Source organism: Opisthocomus hoazin, chromosome 9 (assembly GCF_030867145.1).
Source record: "Opisthocomus hoazin isolate bOpiHoa1 chromosome 9, bOpiHoa1.hap1, whole genome shotgun sequence".
In the NCBI taxonomy this organism is placed as follows: domain Eukaryota; kingdom Metazoa; phylum Chordata; class Aves; order Opisthocomiformes; family Opisthocomidae; genus Opisthocomus; species Opisthocomus hoazin.
In genome coordinates, this window is record NC_134422.1 from 13,093,819 (window position 1) to 13,108,650 (window position 14,832).

The 14,832-nt window shown below is 45.3% G+C and overlaps 1 protein-coding gene across 2 annotated transcripts in view; it reads right to left on the reverse strand.

Moving 5' to 3' along the window:
• PDIA5 (protein disulfide isomerase family A member 5) overlaps nucleotides 1-14,832 on the reverse strand; it is a 104,988-nt gene that overhangs the window by 79,005 nt on the left and 11,151 nt on the right. For both annotated transcript variants that reach the window (XM_075429882.1, XM_009943390.2), the window contains exons 2-3: nucleotides 13,538-13,664; nucleotides 10,100-10,187 (exon numbers count right to left, since the gene is read on the reverse strand). In XM_075429882.1, coding sequence (XP_075285997.1) covers nucleotides 10,100-10,187; nucleotides 13,538-13,664 — 215 coding nt within the window. The remainder of the gene's footprint in view (nucleotides 1-10,099; nucleotides 10,188-13,537; nucleotides 13,665-14,832) is intronic.

The following is a 14,832-nucleotide window of genomic DNA, read 5'->3' on the forward strand; positions in this document are numbered from 1 at the left end:
TTCACATCCCCATCTCCTCTACCGGAAGATTCTTCTGTCATTTGGGGTTACGACAGAGCTGGCAGGAAGCCTGACTGGAGCGCTCCCTGCAAATCTCTGGGGTCCCTTGCCAAGGTTAGCATGCACGAATAACCCCTCTGCGCAGGCAGCCAGCTGTTACTGGGGCAGCAGTTAGGGTGCGGGGCTCACGAAGGAGATCTGACCTCCTCCAGCTCACCACCAGCGACACCAGCGCCTGAAGGGGACGTGCCACGGGCGCTCCTCGGGAGCAGCGCAGGATGCTCTGCCTGCACAGGGCTGCCACAGGCCGGGGAGCTCGTGGCCGTAAGGACAGCGAAGCAGCGACAGATACTGATGGCAGTCCCCGGTGGCAGAAGTAACCCAGAGAAAGGTTTTTCCAGCAATGTGGCAAGGTAATTTGGAGAACATCAGACGAAGCTAGACAGCAGGAACAAAATAACAAGATCCAGGAGCTTGGCTACAGTAAGTCCACATTGGTTTCTAAAAACAAAACAAGTCTGAGCTGGATGGATCCTGAATAAGACATGGTGCCCAGAGGTGACAGTGCAAAATGCCCTCCTTGGTGGGAATTCAGATATTGTCCTGGCAGGCCCTGAAGGCAGTAAGATAAGACAGAACATCCTCAGCACCATCCTCTCACAAATCAGATCATCCTCTGCTCCCTAATTATTTCCCTTATCACGTAATGCCGCCCATTGGCTACTCATCAAGGGAAAACAGCCCTACAACCACATCAGCCTCTGGGGAGGAAGAATCTGGGGTGACTGTCAAATCGCCTCTCAGGCAATGACAAAAATGCCATCCAAAATAAGTTCACTTCTCCGGTTGCCAGCGTAATAGCAGCGTGTGCATGTGCTGTGTGGCCATGCCACTTCATCGTGCTGGCATCTACTAACACTTTGCAACACAGACTGGACCCAGTCTTCTTTTTCGTCTGTAGCTGCAGTGTTTCCAGGCACAAGAGAAGCAATTAATAAGAACAGACAGCATCAATTTAAGTAACCAGGTCAGTAAATCTGCCTGCACAAAAACAATCTCGCTCCTCTATCAGCATATCATGTAACCACATGTGAACCACAAACCTCACAATCTGTAAACAGATTTTATCTCTTCTATCTGTACATGTCTCCATCCGAAACAGGGCTCAACAACCAACACAAAGTGTGCTTCAGCCGTCCCTTATATCACAGCTGCGCCTGCAGACCCCAACGCAATGGAGGATCTGTCGTATCAGCGACTGTACGGACAAACGCTGTCACTGTCCCAACAGCTGGAAGAGACAAGACTGAGCAGGTAAGAAGGAGGAACAGGTTCTAAAAGCAAGGCAATATGGCAGAGCAGAGAAGCAGGGCTGCCTACAAAACAAGCCTCCCGACACTGGAAAAAGCTTTGGAAGGAACCAGTCAAAGCTGTCATGTTGTTACCAGCATGCTCTCTCATTATTGCCCCTGTTGTTTAATTGCCTTCGTTCTTTTATGTTATGGTGAAAACCATCATACAGAGAACAACTCCAGTTATAACTTCAGGGAAGTGCAACTGTAATTTCAGACCACCCTCAGCAACCGAATTACCAAACTGGGTTTCCCAGCACACAGCACAGCCTCTGCAATGCCCTCTGGCTACCTTCCAGAGAGTACCCTCTCCAGACAACAGCCTGACGAACATCCTGAGAAAGCATCGAGCTGAGATCCTGCCAAACAACTAATTGAGCTTCTGACCCAAAAGAGCAGCAAAAGGGGTGTCAATGCCAGAAATTTCCTCAAGCCACCTAAAAATACAAGCCACATTTGCACTTGCAAACCTAATCTGAAAGAGGAAGTCATTAACAGTCTGTAGTTGGATGTGCTCCTACAAGGTTTCAAAATCAAAAATGCAACTCATTAGCCATTGTTGCGGACAATACGGGATTCTGACTATGCTCCTTGCAGTCATCAATCCCACCCTCCAACAAGGACCGTGTGATCCATTTACACTACAGCAGTTTGTGTGCTTTGCTGACCAAAGGAAAACTGACGGACCCCTGCAAAACTCTCCTCCTCTCAGACTGCAGCCATCGCCTCCCCATCATCCTCCCTCCTCCCTTCCAGCGCCGGACGGCAGCTGCCACAACTACTGCTGCTGATGGCACAGCACATTTGTAAGGCTCCTCAGATTCCCTAATGATCCCAGACCTTTCTGTATCACTCTCCTGAGACGGATCTGAAATCAGAGAAGAAGAAAAAAAAAAAAAAAAAAAATCACTTCTGGACCTGTCAGCCTAGCTTGCAAGAGCACTTCTCCAAAGAGCTATGCTAAGCAGCTGCTGGATGGTAATGGCTTACATCTACTTGAACAGAAAGCCCATAGGCAGCTCTCCATGCAGCCAGGCACTTAGCTACCACGCTCCTGAGTGGGGTTTCAGAACCTGCAGACACCAAAATAGGAACAGGACCCAGGAGAGAGACACAGAAGTAATCAGCACAGGAAGCTTCAAACACAAGATCTGTCTTCAAAAACAAAGCAATATTTTGCCACTGTTCTAGGTTCCTGATGGAAATTCTAACAACAGCAACAGGTTTCCATAGCACAGAACAAGAGCTGCTCGGACAGTGCAGCAGATGAAAAGCCCGAGTCTTCTTAGGGATGGGGGAGCATGAAAACCAAAACAAGGAAACGTGCTGCTGGAAAGAATTAAAAATCCGGATTAGCAGACTGACAAGACAGAGTCTCATGTGAATTTAGGGCCTGATTTTCACCCCTAGAACGCAGAAAAAAGCCTGCCTGTGACCCACAAGGCAATTGCAGCCTTCTGCTCCAAACGCTCCCCTGGAACGTGCCAGGAATGCAAACAGAATAATCCATGTGCTGCGGAGACCAGCACCACTCCTCACCCAATACAAACGACTCCCTGTGCCCATCAGTCAATTACATAGGCCAGGAATCTATAGGAAGGAGATTAAAAAGAAGTATTTTTCAAAAATTAAAACCCATGAGATTCATTCTCACTGCAAGCAAGAACGAGCCAAAGAGCAGAAAGAAACCCAGGACTAAAAGGTAACAGGTATCATCAAGCAAAAACAATTACAGGAAAAAATTATAAGCTCCAGCCCCACAGAAAGTCAAGACGTTATAATGAATGGTACTTTCCATGGAAATATAAATTAGCCAGAGGCACTCAGCAGCCCACATACCTGCACAGAAATAAGGTGAAGACGTTCATAGGAGCTAGCAAAGGCTTTGCAGGGACTTCTAGAAACGCCAAAGACTCCAACTCTCTTTGAAAGCAGCAGCTTTCACCAGACCCATCCAGACCCCCTCTAACCCACACAGCCTGGCACAGGGGGACACTGTCCTAACCTGGAACACAAGATGACTACCCCTCTATTTTGAGTTCACGCTCCTCTAAGATTCCCATGAAGGCAGGTTTTGAACGTATCACCCACGGGCACGCAGACACTGCAGCTCATTGTACCGTTCCCTTGGCACCTGTTTTATGACCTTAAGCTGCACTGTGAGCCTGGAGAGGATGCTAGAGGATGTTTTAAATGAAGTACTGAATGCAGGAAGACGGAGGTAACTTTACATTAAATTTTAGCTCACTTACTCTTGATGTTAGTCTGAAAAGAAGCAAAGTCGAAGATTCGCAGCTAATGAGCAATTCTAGGCAAAGCCCACGGAATACGCACGGTTAGGATGAAACTGAGACGACAGCAGGCTTGTACACCCAAACACTGCAGTGGCTCTTAGTTAAAACGCTCTGCATTTCTGAATTAATACAATACACCAGACTAAATGAGTTTGTTAGGAACTGAGAGCTTATTTAAAAAAGGATTTTATTTTTTTTCCCCAGACTGGCATAGTACTTCCTGCATGGTCACTCTTACAGTAAAATGAAAGGGCTTTCATACGAATTAGCGTTAACCACACAGACCGGTTATAGCAGAGACAGGACAGTATTGAAAAATCCATGCTGCAAATGCACAGTTTGCCCCTATAGATTGCATCCACACGAGGACCATGTTGTCAGTATAACTACACTTGCAAAGTCTTCCTGATGGATACCTGGCTTACCCCCCACCCCGGACCAGCTGCAAATGGAGCCCCTGCTACCTGCCCCAGGCTGGCACCCAACATTCTGCGCGTCCACTCCTGAGCTGCCCCTGCCCTTCACCTTCAAGGCAATTGTAGAAAAAGGCAGAAATCCCAGACACTGCAAATCTACTTGGATGGAAGAGGTCACATCAGTGCGAGAGCAGCACTCCTTTCTTCTTCCTTTTTTCTCTCCCCATTAGATCTGGTCATTTTTATTTGCAATTTCAAAGCTTTTCATCAGCTTTAAAATTCAACTACGAAAAAGGAAGATGAGTAGAGTTGTTATCTTAAATAAACCCTACTTCTGATCGGTTTTATAGGAGTGAAGGTAGAAACTAAAGAGCAAAATGACACTTAATGGCATCTGTACCAGTAGTTTTACTTCTGAAATTCCTCCCTGCTATTTCAAGGCATTAAACAAATTCATTTATGACTGTGCGTATGAGTAAAGCCTTTCTGTATGAAAGAATTAGGAAATTAGAAATTCAGGAAGGAAGATATCATCTAAAAGGCAGATAAACATGGAAATTGGGGGAAATTTCAGAAAAGACAACTACTCCTCAGATTTGGCGCTCTCCTGAACCAGCACACGTTTAGATGCACAGCCTCGAAAGGGCTGCTTTATCAGCCATATCGTGGTCTCACCTTTATGCTAAGTGTCATGGGATTGCAATAACAACAAGTAATTACTGGAGATGAGGACTACAAGAATGATGCACAGGACACACAAAAGAGGCTACCAGAATGACACACAAAAGTAGAGAAAGTGGGATTAAAACCAACCAAAAATTAGTCAGACATCTTAACCAGATGGCATTTCCTCTTCCTTGCAATCTGATGTGCTAAAGCCAAGCACATACGCTATGACAACAGATGGAAATCACACAGCTTTGTTTATGTTTGGGCCCTACAGTAAGGGGAACCATGCAAGTTTGAGCAGGGAATAATTACCCAGAGCCAAAGAAATGGGTGCTTTTTTGAAAATACCAGTCCATAATTGGGTAGAAGTTAATAAATAGCTCAATAAAAAAAACTCGAGACAATACAGTAACAGGAAAGCCCAGGAGTGTTCACTAAATCACATTCAGGATGGAAAGAACTTGTTTCAACCTCTTTCACCACCTCCTCAAAGCTGCACCTGATCACAACGCGATTTACAACCTGCCAAACACATCTTCTCTCCAACAAAGCCATTTTACTTTCTTTCCCCTTCCACTTCACCTGAACTAGCTACACTCTTCCAAGTAACATCAGTCCTCGGCCACCCCATGATCTATCACAAAACCTACTGAAGCAGGCAAGAGGATAACTTTATAATGATTACTCTTCAAAACCAGACCTTGGGGCACCACAAACTAGGACTGGAGCTTTGTCTGCTTTAAAGACAAGTAAAAAATTTTGTCTTCACTCCAGCAGCAATTTCATCTTCTTGTGTCCCAGGCATGTCACTTTGTACCTTTTACTTGCCACCACCAGGATTTGCCAGGAGCTTCTGTGAGGGACTCCGGGATGCAGAGGCTCCGCAGCACGCACACAGACCGCCCGCCCGCCCGCACAGCACACACCAGCTCCGCTGCACCCCAACCTGCCATCACAGGTAGCCGCATCCGAGCTCCGAGATCGCTCAAAAGGACAAGACACTTTCTTTTTCACATCTTAAGCCTTCAACTCCCTGTGAAGCCCTTCCATTTTCAAAATTTGTATCAGCCTCCTACTAAAATTAATTCAATAAGAGTCCCCCGCTTGCTTTCCAGCCCATCCCAACAGCACCTGAATGAGCACATTAAATGAAGAGCGCTCATTTGTGCTGCTATAGTGTTTTCCCTTTCAAAGTTCTCCAAACTCCTTACAAACATTGACTAATGAATTGGGCAATATTTACCCAGCTGCCTGGAAAATAGCTACACCTTTTTCAACAGCACAAAGTAACAAGAAGTGAATCATTCACAGAGCCAGAAGCAGAAGCTGGGTCTCTCAGCTCCTCTTCACGTGGTATCTCCACAAATAAGAGTCCCAAAACTCTTGCTCACAAGATCACTGATCCAGCTCTGGGACGCTCTGAGATCTACCAACCTGTGACAGTGTGCTCTAGCCCTGCTACCAGTTAGTCTCAACTCCGAAACAAAGAACCAGGTTTTACAGGAAGGAAATAAATAAACAAAAGGCAGCAGAAAGAGCTCTGTTCACACCGACAGCAGCAGCCATTGCACAGATGACTGCATTTTACCAAGCATTATTAATTCAGTATTCTGTCATCTCTCAACACCACTGTTCATTCAACATCAAACGCCTCAGCGAGGACTTCCTAATTAAAACATGGAAAGGCTAAAATCAAGCATATTTTTGTCACACTGTTTGTCGCTCTTTTACTCACAATTGAAATAGCTTCACGTTTAATTGTGCACAGAGCCACACGGGCTGTCTCAGCACACAGGAGCAAACAGCGGCCGCTTCAGTGCTGCAAGCAATTCTCGTGCTGCCCCTTCGTCTCTAGCAGGAGGCGTCTGTCTGCCTGCACAAACCGACTGAGACGTCCCGCGAAGCAGGGTCTTGTTTGAAATACAGCACGCAGAGGCATCCCTGGGTGCCCTGCGCTCTGCATGGCCCCTAACGCCAGTGAGCCAAACCGTGCAGGAAAGGCAGGCACCGGGCACTTCCCAGCCCTACATCTCCTAAGCTCAGGCACTCTGGGGACCTCTACTATCCTGCTGCAAAGCGACAACATCCTCTACACCACACTAACCCTTTCAGCAAGAAACCAAATATTTCCCCACACTACGCTGAAAAACTAACCTCCTGGTCTCCCTGAGACCACTCAACCTGGAATTGAAAGCTCAAGTCTAACCTCTGCCTCACACCATAGACCTAACAAAAGCTGAGGCCAAGGAGGGCGGTTTCCGTGTAAGCCAGCAGTTCAGGCTGCTCGCCTCCAGCCGCAAACCTCTGCGCTCCCCTCCGCAGTACGAAATACAGAACATACTGCCAAGACACAGCAGTCCATAGTGGTTTCCATCAGTGGAGCAGTATGTTCTTCCTTCCTCCTGAAAATGAGGGCAAGAAGGAGAATGACAAGAAACAAAAAAAGCACCACCAATAAAGAAAAACAAAAGAAAAAGACTGCCGTCATCACCCCAGGGAAGCAGAGACACAAACCACAGCTCTGCATGTATGCCAGCCTTGCCAATGCTTGGATCTGAAGGCAAAGAAGTTCGCTACAGCGGGATGTGAAGAGCAAAGCCAAAATTCCCTGCTAAATGTTGCTGCCAACCAAGCCATTTCTGGTCAATATTTGTAAAACAAATTGAGCCTGTGCTGTAAATATCCCTGCATCTGTGCGCTGATTGTTTCAGCATGAAGACTTGCAAATAAGCTTCACAACATACTTGCAGTGGGAGAATAGCTTGAGCAACTCTGGTCGGACCCCGCTGTTCAGGCCCTTTGTGACCGGTGACAGACAGCACTACTGCAGCCTCTCTCACAGCACCACTGCAGTGAGGTGGGCAGCAGTTTGCAGCCACCTGTACATTAAAAAAAAAAAAGCAAAGGAAAAAAATCTTTCAAGGAAAAAAAAAAATTGTTTCAAAGTTACCTCAAGATTATCACGAGATTCATTTCAGAATGCTTTAAAGGTTTAACAAGCAAATCAACCCCAAAACTTGGTTCAGACTCAAACTATTTGTTTGGGTTCTTTTTTCCTGCATGCATCAAGACCTCCTTTACCACACACCGCTCTTCCAGCTCACCTTGCCCCATGAGGCAAGTTCACAAACTGTTATGACATCCCTTCGCAAGAGGGAGGGATGGAAGAGACATCTCTTGACAAATACCCAGCTACAGCTGGACAGATCATCTATTTTTTCAAGGTTCTTCCCAAACAAATGATCTGCCAGGAAGCGCTGCTCAACTCTTGAAGGGAGAATTACAGTTATTGCCATGTTACAGCACCCTGTCCACTGCCTGTCACTCGGCAAGTGGCAATCTGATTGTGGTATTACTGGCATTGAAGCAAATTTTGGAAACCTACAAATCTATTACCAGGTCTCCCAACTTCTTACAGCATGACCTCCACCAGGCTGTTTCACTCTCCGGAAATCACTCACCTTTCATTACAAATAGGAAGCTTAACTTAAATATTTCCCCACCATGGTCAGAGGAAAGGTACTGCAAGCACCAAGCTTCCTATGCAATATATTAAAGCACTACCTGGAGGAGACTTTAAAATACCTTCCTTGTAAGTAACTTCCAACAGCAAAGCCTGGTTTAGACGACTGCATTTGGAAAGGGAGCGCATATTAGAGTTTGATGAATTGAAGTTTATTTTACAGCAAAACCAAACAGCACATTTCCCTCCCTATCACCATAACTTACAAACTCAGAAGCAGAGACCGACCCATTGAACTAAGTGCCAAAACTTCCCTGGATTTCAAACTGAAGTCCTAAATCCTTCCTTCTCCGACCCAGAACTAAAATAAATCCTGGAGATGGTTATTGCTTAGTTGTGTTACAGCAGCATTTTGCAGGGCCAGATGAATAACCTCATCATTCCAGCAGCTGTACACTCGTCCCACGTGCACGCATGCACACATGGTAAACAGTAAGTCCTCCAACACAGAGGCAGCCTAAACCAAAAGAGAAATGGAAGACACCAAAAGGTAGTGACCACCCCACAGTCACAAATGGGGCCGATTAGAAACTAAAGCCAAGAAGCTGGCCCAGTATCCTACTTGCTAGCCATCATTACTGACAACAAAAAACGGTTTATCAGTGTTTTCATTAGAAGACTGGATTTCAGAGGTATGTCAGATCTCCACGCAACCTCCTCCTTGCCAGGGTCAATACAATTTATTTGCTGGCTTTTCAGCAGGTGGGAAGTGGTACAGGCTTCACTGACCTCTGAGGAGCAGCCCTGCTTTCTGCCAACTGATGACTTGGAAACTCTTTCCCCATCAGCTCGGCAGAGATGAAAGCATCTGTGCATTTGGACAAGCCCAGCAGAATGCAAACAGAAGGCAGAAGCAGAGGACTCCACGGGAGAGACACCTGCCTGGTGGCAGGGGGAGAGCAAGACAGGTTAACCAACAACAAAATGCACGTTAACTTTGATTTATCAATGACTTATTCTGGGTCACTGCTTGATGGATGGAGGTTGGTTTCAGAAGAATAATTTTAAGGGAGTCACATGATTGTCAGGGCTGACTTCTGCACAGCGTACAGTTTGTCCATCCCATGGCAATCCACCCAAACACACAGGTAGGCAGCAAGCTGTTCCTCTGCAGTGCAGGAAGGGGAATTTGCCACCTGCAGGCAAAGCCCTCAGAGCTGCAGAGGCAGAGAGGCACTATGATGCGCAAGCTAAAACCACAGGCCACGTGTTATCGAGCAGAACCACAGTGGAGGCTTTCACATCTGCAAACTAGAAAGTCCACACCTGTTCACTCCTCCCCACACAAGCAACCACTTACAAAAACATGTTTCCCTGCCTTCACATCAACTATTGCCACGAACTACGAGCACAGAGGAAGTTCTTTAAAACAAAGCCCATTTCACTTAGAAACACAAACGGGTGGACGTTTCAAAACCAAGCAAACAGCCCTACTGCTTGTGCAACATCTGCTGATGGAGCAGAACTGCACTGCCCTCCAGCTGAGGCACAACACACGGGATTCCTCCTCCTCCGGCTTGTGGGAAAGCTGGAGGAGTCAGAGCTTCCATGCTACGTGCCCCCCATTGAGAGGTGATGCTAGATGGGGTCTCCAGCTTCAGGCTGAAAACCATACTGTCAAAGAAGACATGACAACCACCACAAGGAAAAAGTGATTCCCTACCGCTGGTCCAAAGGAAGAGAAGATGGTAAGATGTAGGCTCCCTACAGCTAAGAAGACACTGCACAGAATGATGTGGGTTCAGCTGCAAGCAAAAAGTTTCAAAGCCATCAAAAAAAGCTAAGTCAGCAATAAAAGCCAAAAGCGGAGAGGGGAAAAAAGTAGAAAAACAGCCTGACACATACCTGCAGTCTATCCAGCTTATAGTACCTCGTCCTTTCACCTCCTGGGCCACGCTGGACAGTAACCTGAGTGAGCTTTCCGCAGCAGCAGCTGGAAAACAGAATATAATAATAAAAACATTAATTAACAGCTGCATTATTACTCTACATAGAAAAACACAATGGTGCATTCCTTTGTTCTGAAGCACTGGAAGAACGTTTTGTCCAATTCGAAGAAAACAGTATGAGAGGGATCAGTAAAAATCTTCTGTAAACTAGAAGGAATGCGGGCTGCTGCTGAAGTTGGGTGGCTCCTTCCCTCCACCCCCCCTTAAGCAAGGCACTGAAATTCATACCTCCAGGCACACTCCCTGGACTACGTTTACGGAGCTATTCTGTGTCCTCTCCTGCAAACCAGCTTCCATCCCAACACTGCCTTTTTCCTCTGGCTGGGCATCAACCGGTTTGTACCACTGTGTGCTAATGAGAGCAGTTTCATTTAGAAGCTTCATCAGCTGTACGGGCAAGTCATTCAGCATCTCTGCCTGCCTCAATTCTATCCCTGTCATACACAGAAAACCTACTGTTATTCTCATAATAACCCTGGGAGCCACCCAAACCAACAGGCGTGAGGAGCTCAAAACTATTAGCAGAAAGCACCCAGAAAGGGTCCTTCCAAGAACTAACTGGCTGTATTATAAACACACAACTGACATTTTTACAATGCCATGCCACATGTCTAGATTTTGCAAAACACTTCCATTCCAAAACAGTCTTCTAAATGGTATTAAAAATAAATACAGAAGAAAACTGGGTGCGACTGCTCACTCTGCTCCTGCACAGACTTTGGATAACCCAGCTCACACCAAGGCCTGACCTACGCTGTGAGCAAGCACCGTTAGGTCAAAGCCAGAGCACCGGGTAGGCAGGACCAGTGGCCAGGCAGAGCTGAAGGGACATTACGCAGCCACAATCCCCTGGAAATCTGGCAGCCATCATCTTCTGTCTGGCATTTTCCTCAGAATCCACTAACTTATGGAAATGGTACAGATCAAACCTCCAACCTGGAGGTAAAAGGGCATTGAGCTGCTCTTTGTCATATTTGCTTATTACATTTCTTAATGAGCTCATGAAATAAAGTTTAAATCGCAGGGTACATTGTCCTGTAAATTAGAGAGATCCAAACAGACCCTGACAAATGGGTCGAGAGCTCCGGAGAGAAAAATGCAGAGGTTCAAACAAGTATCAATTCCCCAAAAAAAATCTAACAGCAATGGTTTCCTGCCTTGATAAACAGAAAATAGAAACCCAGTGCCTCTTCCAGATATTTTTAAACTGCTCCTGCTCCACAACTACTTCATCTAATTGAATATAAGAATGGCTATATTGGGTCAGACCGAATGCCTCTATAGACCAGTACCTTGTCTCCAACATTTGAGAAAGCGAAGGCCTATACAGATCAGAAGAGACAAGCAGAGCCAGCAGGTAGTGATAGTCCCCTCAAATAATCTCTAAGCCTCCACAATTTTCTATCTCAACACTCTCCTGAGCCAGAAATGGCTTGTTGGTATTTGACAGCCTTTGCTTGGGCCCGATGCCATCAGAGACACCAGCCCACATTTGTTAGCTCTCAAGCAACATTCCTACCCCCAATACTGCCATCTCTCTCCAACACAGGGATGTAGACACATGGGGGAATTCTTGGCAAACATCCTTTAAAAAATAAGCATCCAGGATAGGACAGACTTGTCCCAGAAGACTCACTAGTTGAGCAGCCCTGGCAGGACACCCAGCCAGTAGGGTAAACTAAACATCTCCTACAAATGAGGACACCTCCTGAAACCAATGAATTTTCTGCACGAGATAAAAATACTCAGCTAGTTTTGCTCAGCTGAGAAGCAAAGCCTTTGTCCCAGCAATCGGCTGGCCGCCATCTCATCACAGCTGGGGGACGCATATCTGGGATTAGTACTGCACCTCCAAATTCCTATCTCTTTTTTTCTCCTGCCCTCTTTCTGGGTGACAATTACACAAAAGATTTCTAATTGTGCAAGGATCACTGTTCTAGGAGGAAACATTAATCCCACAGTCAGCTCTGCATGCAATGCTTTAGACTGCTAAAACTAACCAATTAAATAACAAAAACAGAAAAAAGAAATCTCCACCACACAGCTTTTGAACAATGCCCATAGGGCAACATCTATTTGATGAGTGTCAGAGCTGAAGGGTTCTCGTTGTGCTTCTAAAAATGAAAGCAACCACCACTTAAAATATTAAGCATAAAAAGAGAATCTTCCCTTTAAAAAGCTGAATAATACAGGTGTCTTTTTTATCTAAAGTGTTCCTTTTAAAATCAAAAAGTGTTAGAAACTCTTATGACTTTCACTTTGAACCTGTTGCTACAAAACCATCTGGCCAAGTTTGAGGGCTCAAAGTTCCCCACTATAGAAAAACACAAATATTTTAACAAAAATTAAGTCACATATATGTTTAATTGAGATAAGACCTTGCAACAGGTCAGAAAGGGAGGACCCAGGCCCCAAACAAAGCATTACCTTGTACTGCTTGCCTGCAGGAAGGAAAAAGAACAACAAAAACAAAACAGCACTAAGGAAAATCATCTTAGTGACGCACTTCTTGCTGTCCAATGACTTCCACATCCACAACAGCATTCTGCACTTGCATATGGAGCTTAAAGACTGCTTCTTCATTTTACATGGTGTCACACAAACCAACACACCAAAACAAAGGAGGCGACAAAGGAGAAAAGGTGCAGCAGGAGCAGAACAGAGCAAAAGGAAGAGCAAACAGACAGGTAAGAGCAAGAGCGAACAGCCAGAAAGGAGAGCCTGAATGAGACAGAGACAGCAAGGATTCAAAGGGACAGGTGGCACAATGTGAAATGAGCCACTTCTCCCTCTCACACAAGCAGCTCATAATTTATTTTTATATTTTGTTAATTAAAGTTGAAAGACAACCATGGGACACCCAAAGCTGTCAGAAGCAAAGATGGATTGATTTCAGCACTATAACTATTCTTTAAGCCTTTCAGTGTCACCAGGAAATCGAAACTTGCAAACTACTGTGACAAACACACCAGAAAGCTCTGCCTGATAGCTGTTACGAGCAACCAGTTACAGAGGCAATGCCAGAATAAAGCACATTTTTTGCCAATGTGACAGAGCAATTAGAAGATCAAACTAAGAAGCCCCCAATCTTGAAACATCAGCAGCCTCTGAGTTAGAGCAAGGACACTGATCCTGAAGAAGCCCTTGCAGTCACACAGAAGCACCTTGCAGTCACATAAGGCAACGCTGAGCAGAGAGCAAGGAAGGGCGCAGAGCCCAGTCACCCGAGCATGTACACAGGCAACCGAACATGCACCCAGCTGGTCAAACGCACACACCTTGCTGGGCACCAAGAGCTGTGGCATCAAAAAAAAAAAAAAAAAGGAAGACTTACCAGATTTGGAATACAGCACTAGTACGTTATTCCGTGTCCTGAGAAGCTTCTTAAAATCCTTGTGGTCACTTATTTTTTCTATGAGTGGAGACACCTTCAACGAGTACACGAGCACCGGCAAGAACACCTACAGAAACACAAAGCCAGAAACATTAGTAACAGCTTCCATGCTGAGAAACAAAATACAAAGACAAACTGCTTTTGAAATTGCTTTGACCTTCTTCCATAATCTTAAGACACGCTGCCTTAAATAAACTGTCACATCGATTTGATCAGCAAAATCCAAAAACGAAAAACAAAAAAGCCATATACATGACTTCTTGAAGCTGGACCAATACCACCCCCAGCAAGCATCCTTAAGTGGAAAGATGAGATAAAAACAACATCAAGAAATACGGTTTTAGTTAAGACACCACCGCCTTAAAAAAGTTTGTTCCCTAGTCAGATAATCAGACAAAAATTCTTATGTAAATTTAACATACTTTAACAAGAGAAGCAGCAAATTAGGACTTCGAGAGCACTCTTGTCACTGGATCTCAGATTATGCTGCAAACTCAGTCGAGGACTTTCATATCCCACAGAAGACAGTGAGAGCCATGAAGCTGAAATAACTAACCCACACTAACACAGACCAGATGAAGGAAATAACAACAGAATTTGCCAGTAATCCAGCACCTGCATCATGGCACTAACCACAACCCTCCCCACCCACCCTTCCCAAGTGGAGCAGGGCTTCTGTTTCCCACCGGCCATACCGTACCGCACGCACACCACTGCCTTTGCCACAAGACCCAGTTTGGCTTCCACTGGCCACAGGGAAAGCATGACATTTAATCTCTCTGCATCTCAGTTCTATACCTATTCAAAGAAATTAGTTTTTTGTTGCATCTTTAGGTCTATTTAAATCATGATGGCTCCAGAGCAGAGTCTGTCTTTTCTCCTGCTATAAAGTAAAACTCCTATCCAAATATGACCATAACCTCGGCTGGGGCCTCTACTGCTCATTTGTACTGCAATAATCTTCAATAATAATAATAATCTTCTCCATCAGGCTATGCTGCCTCCCTTCCGCACTGTACTGAATTCATACTAATGGAATGATTATGGGAAGCTTAGCTAGAGAAATTATCTAGTTTACATTCACCTTACAGTAAAACCTTAACACTCAATCGCTTGGCTAAAAGCTTTAGCTCATTTGCCTATCACACACAAGAGGTTCAACATTTTCTTAATTACAGAATGAATTTTGATCATGTCTCACCCCAGCTGAGCTGAAAAATGTATCCAGGGTGGAT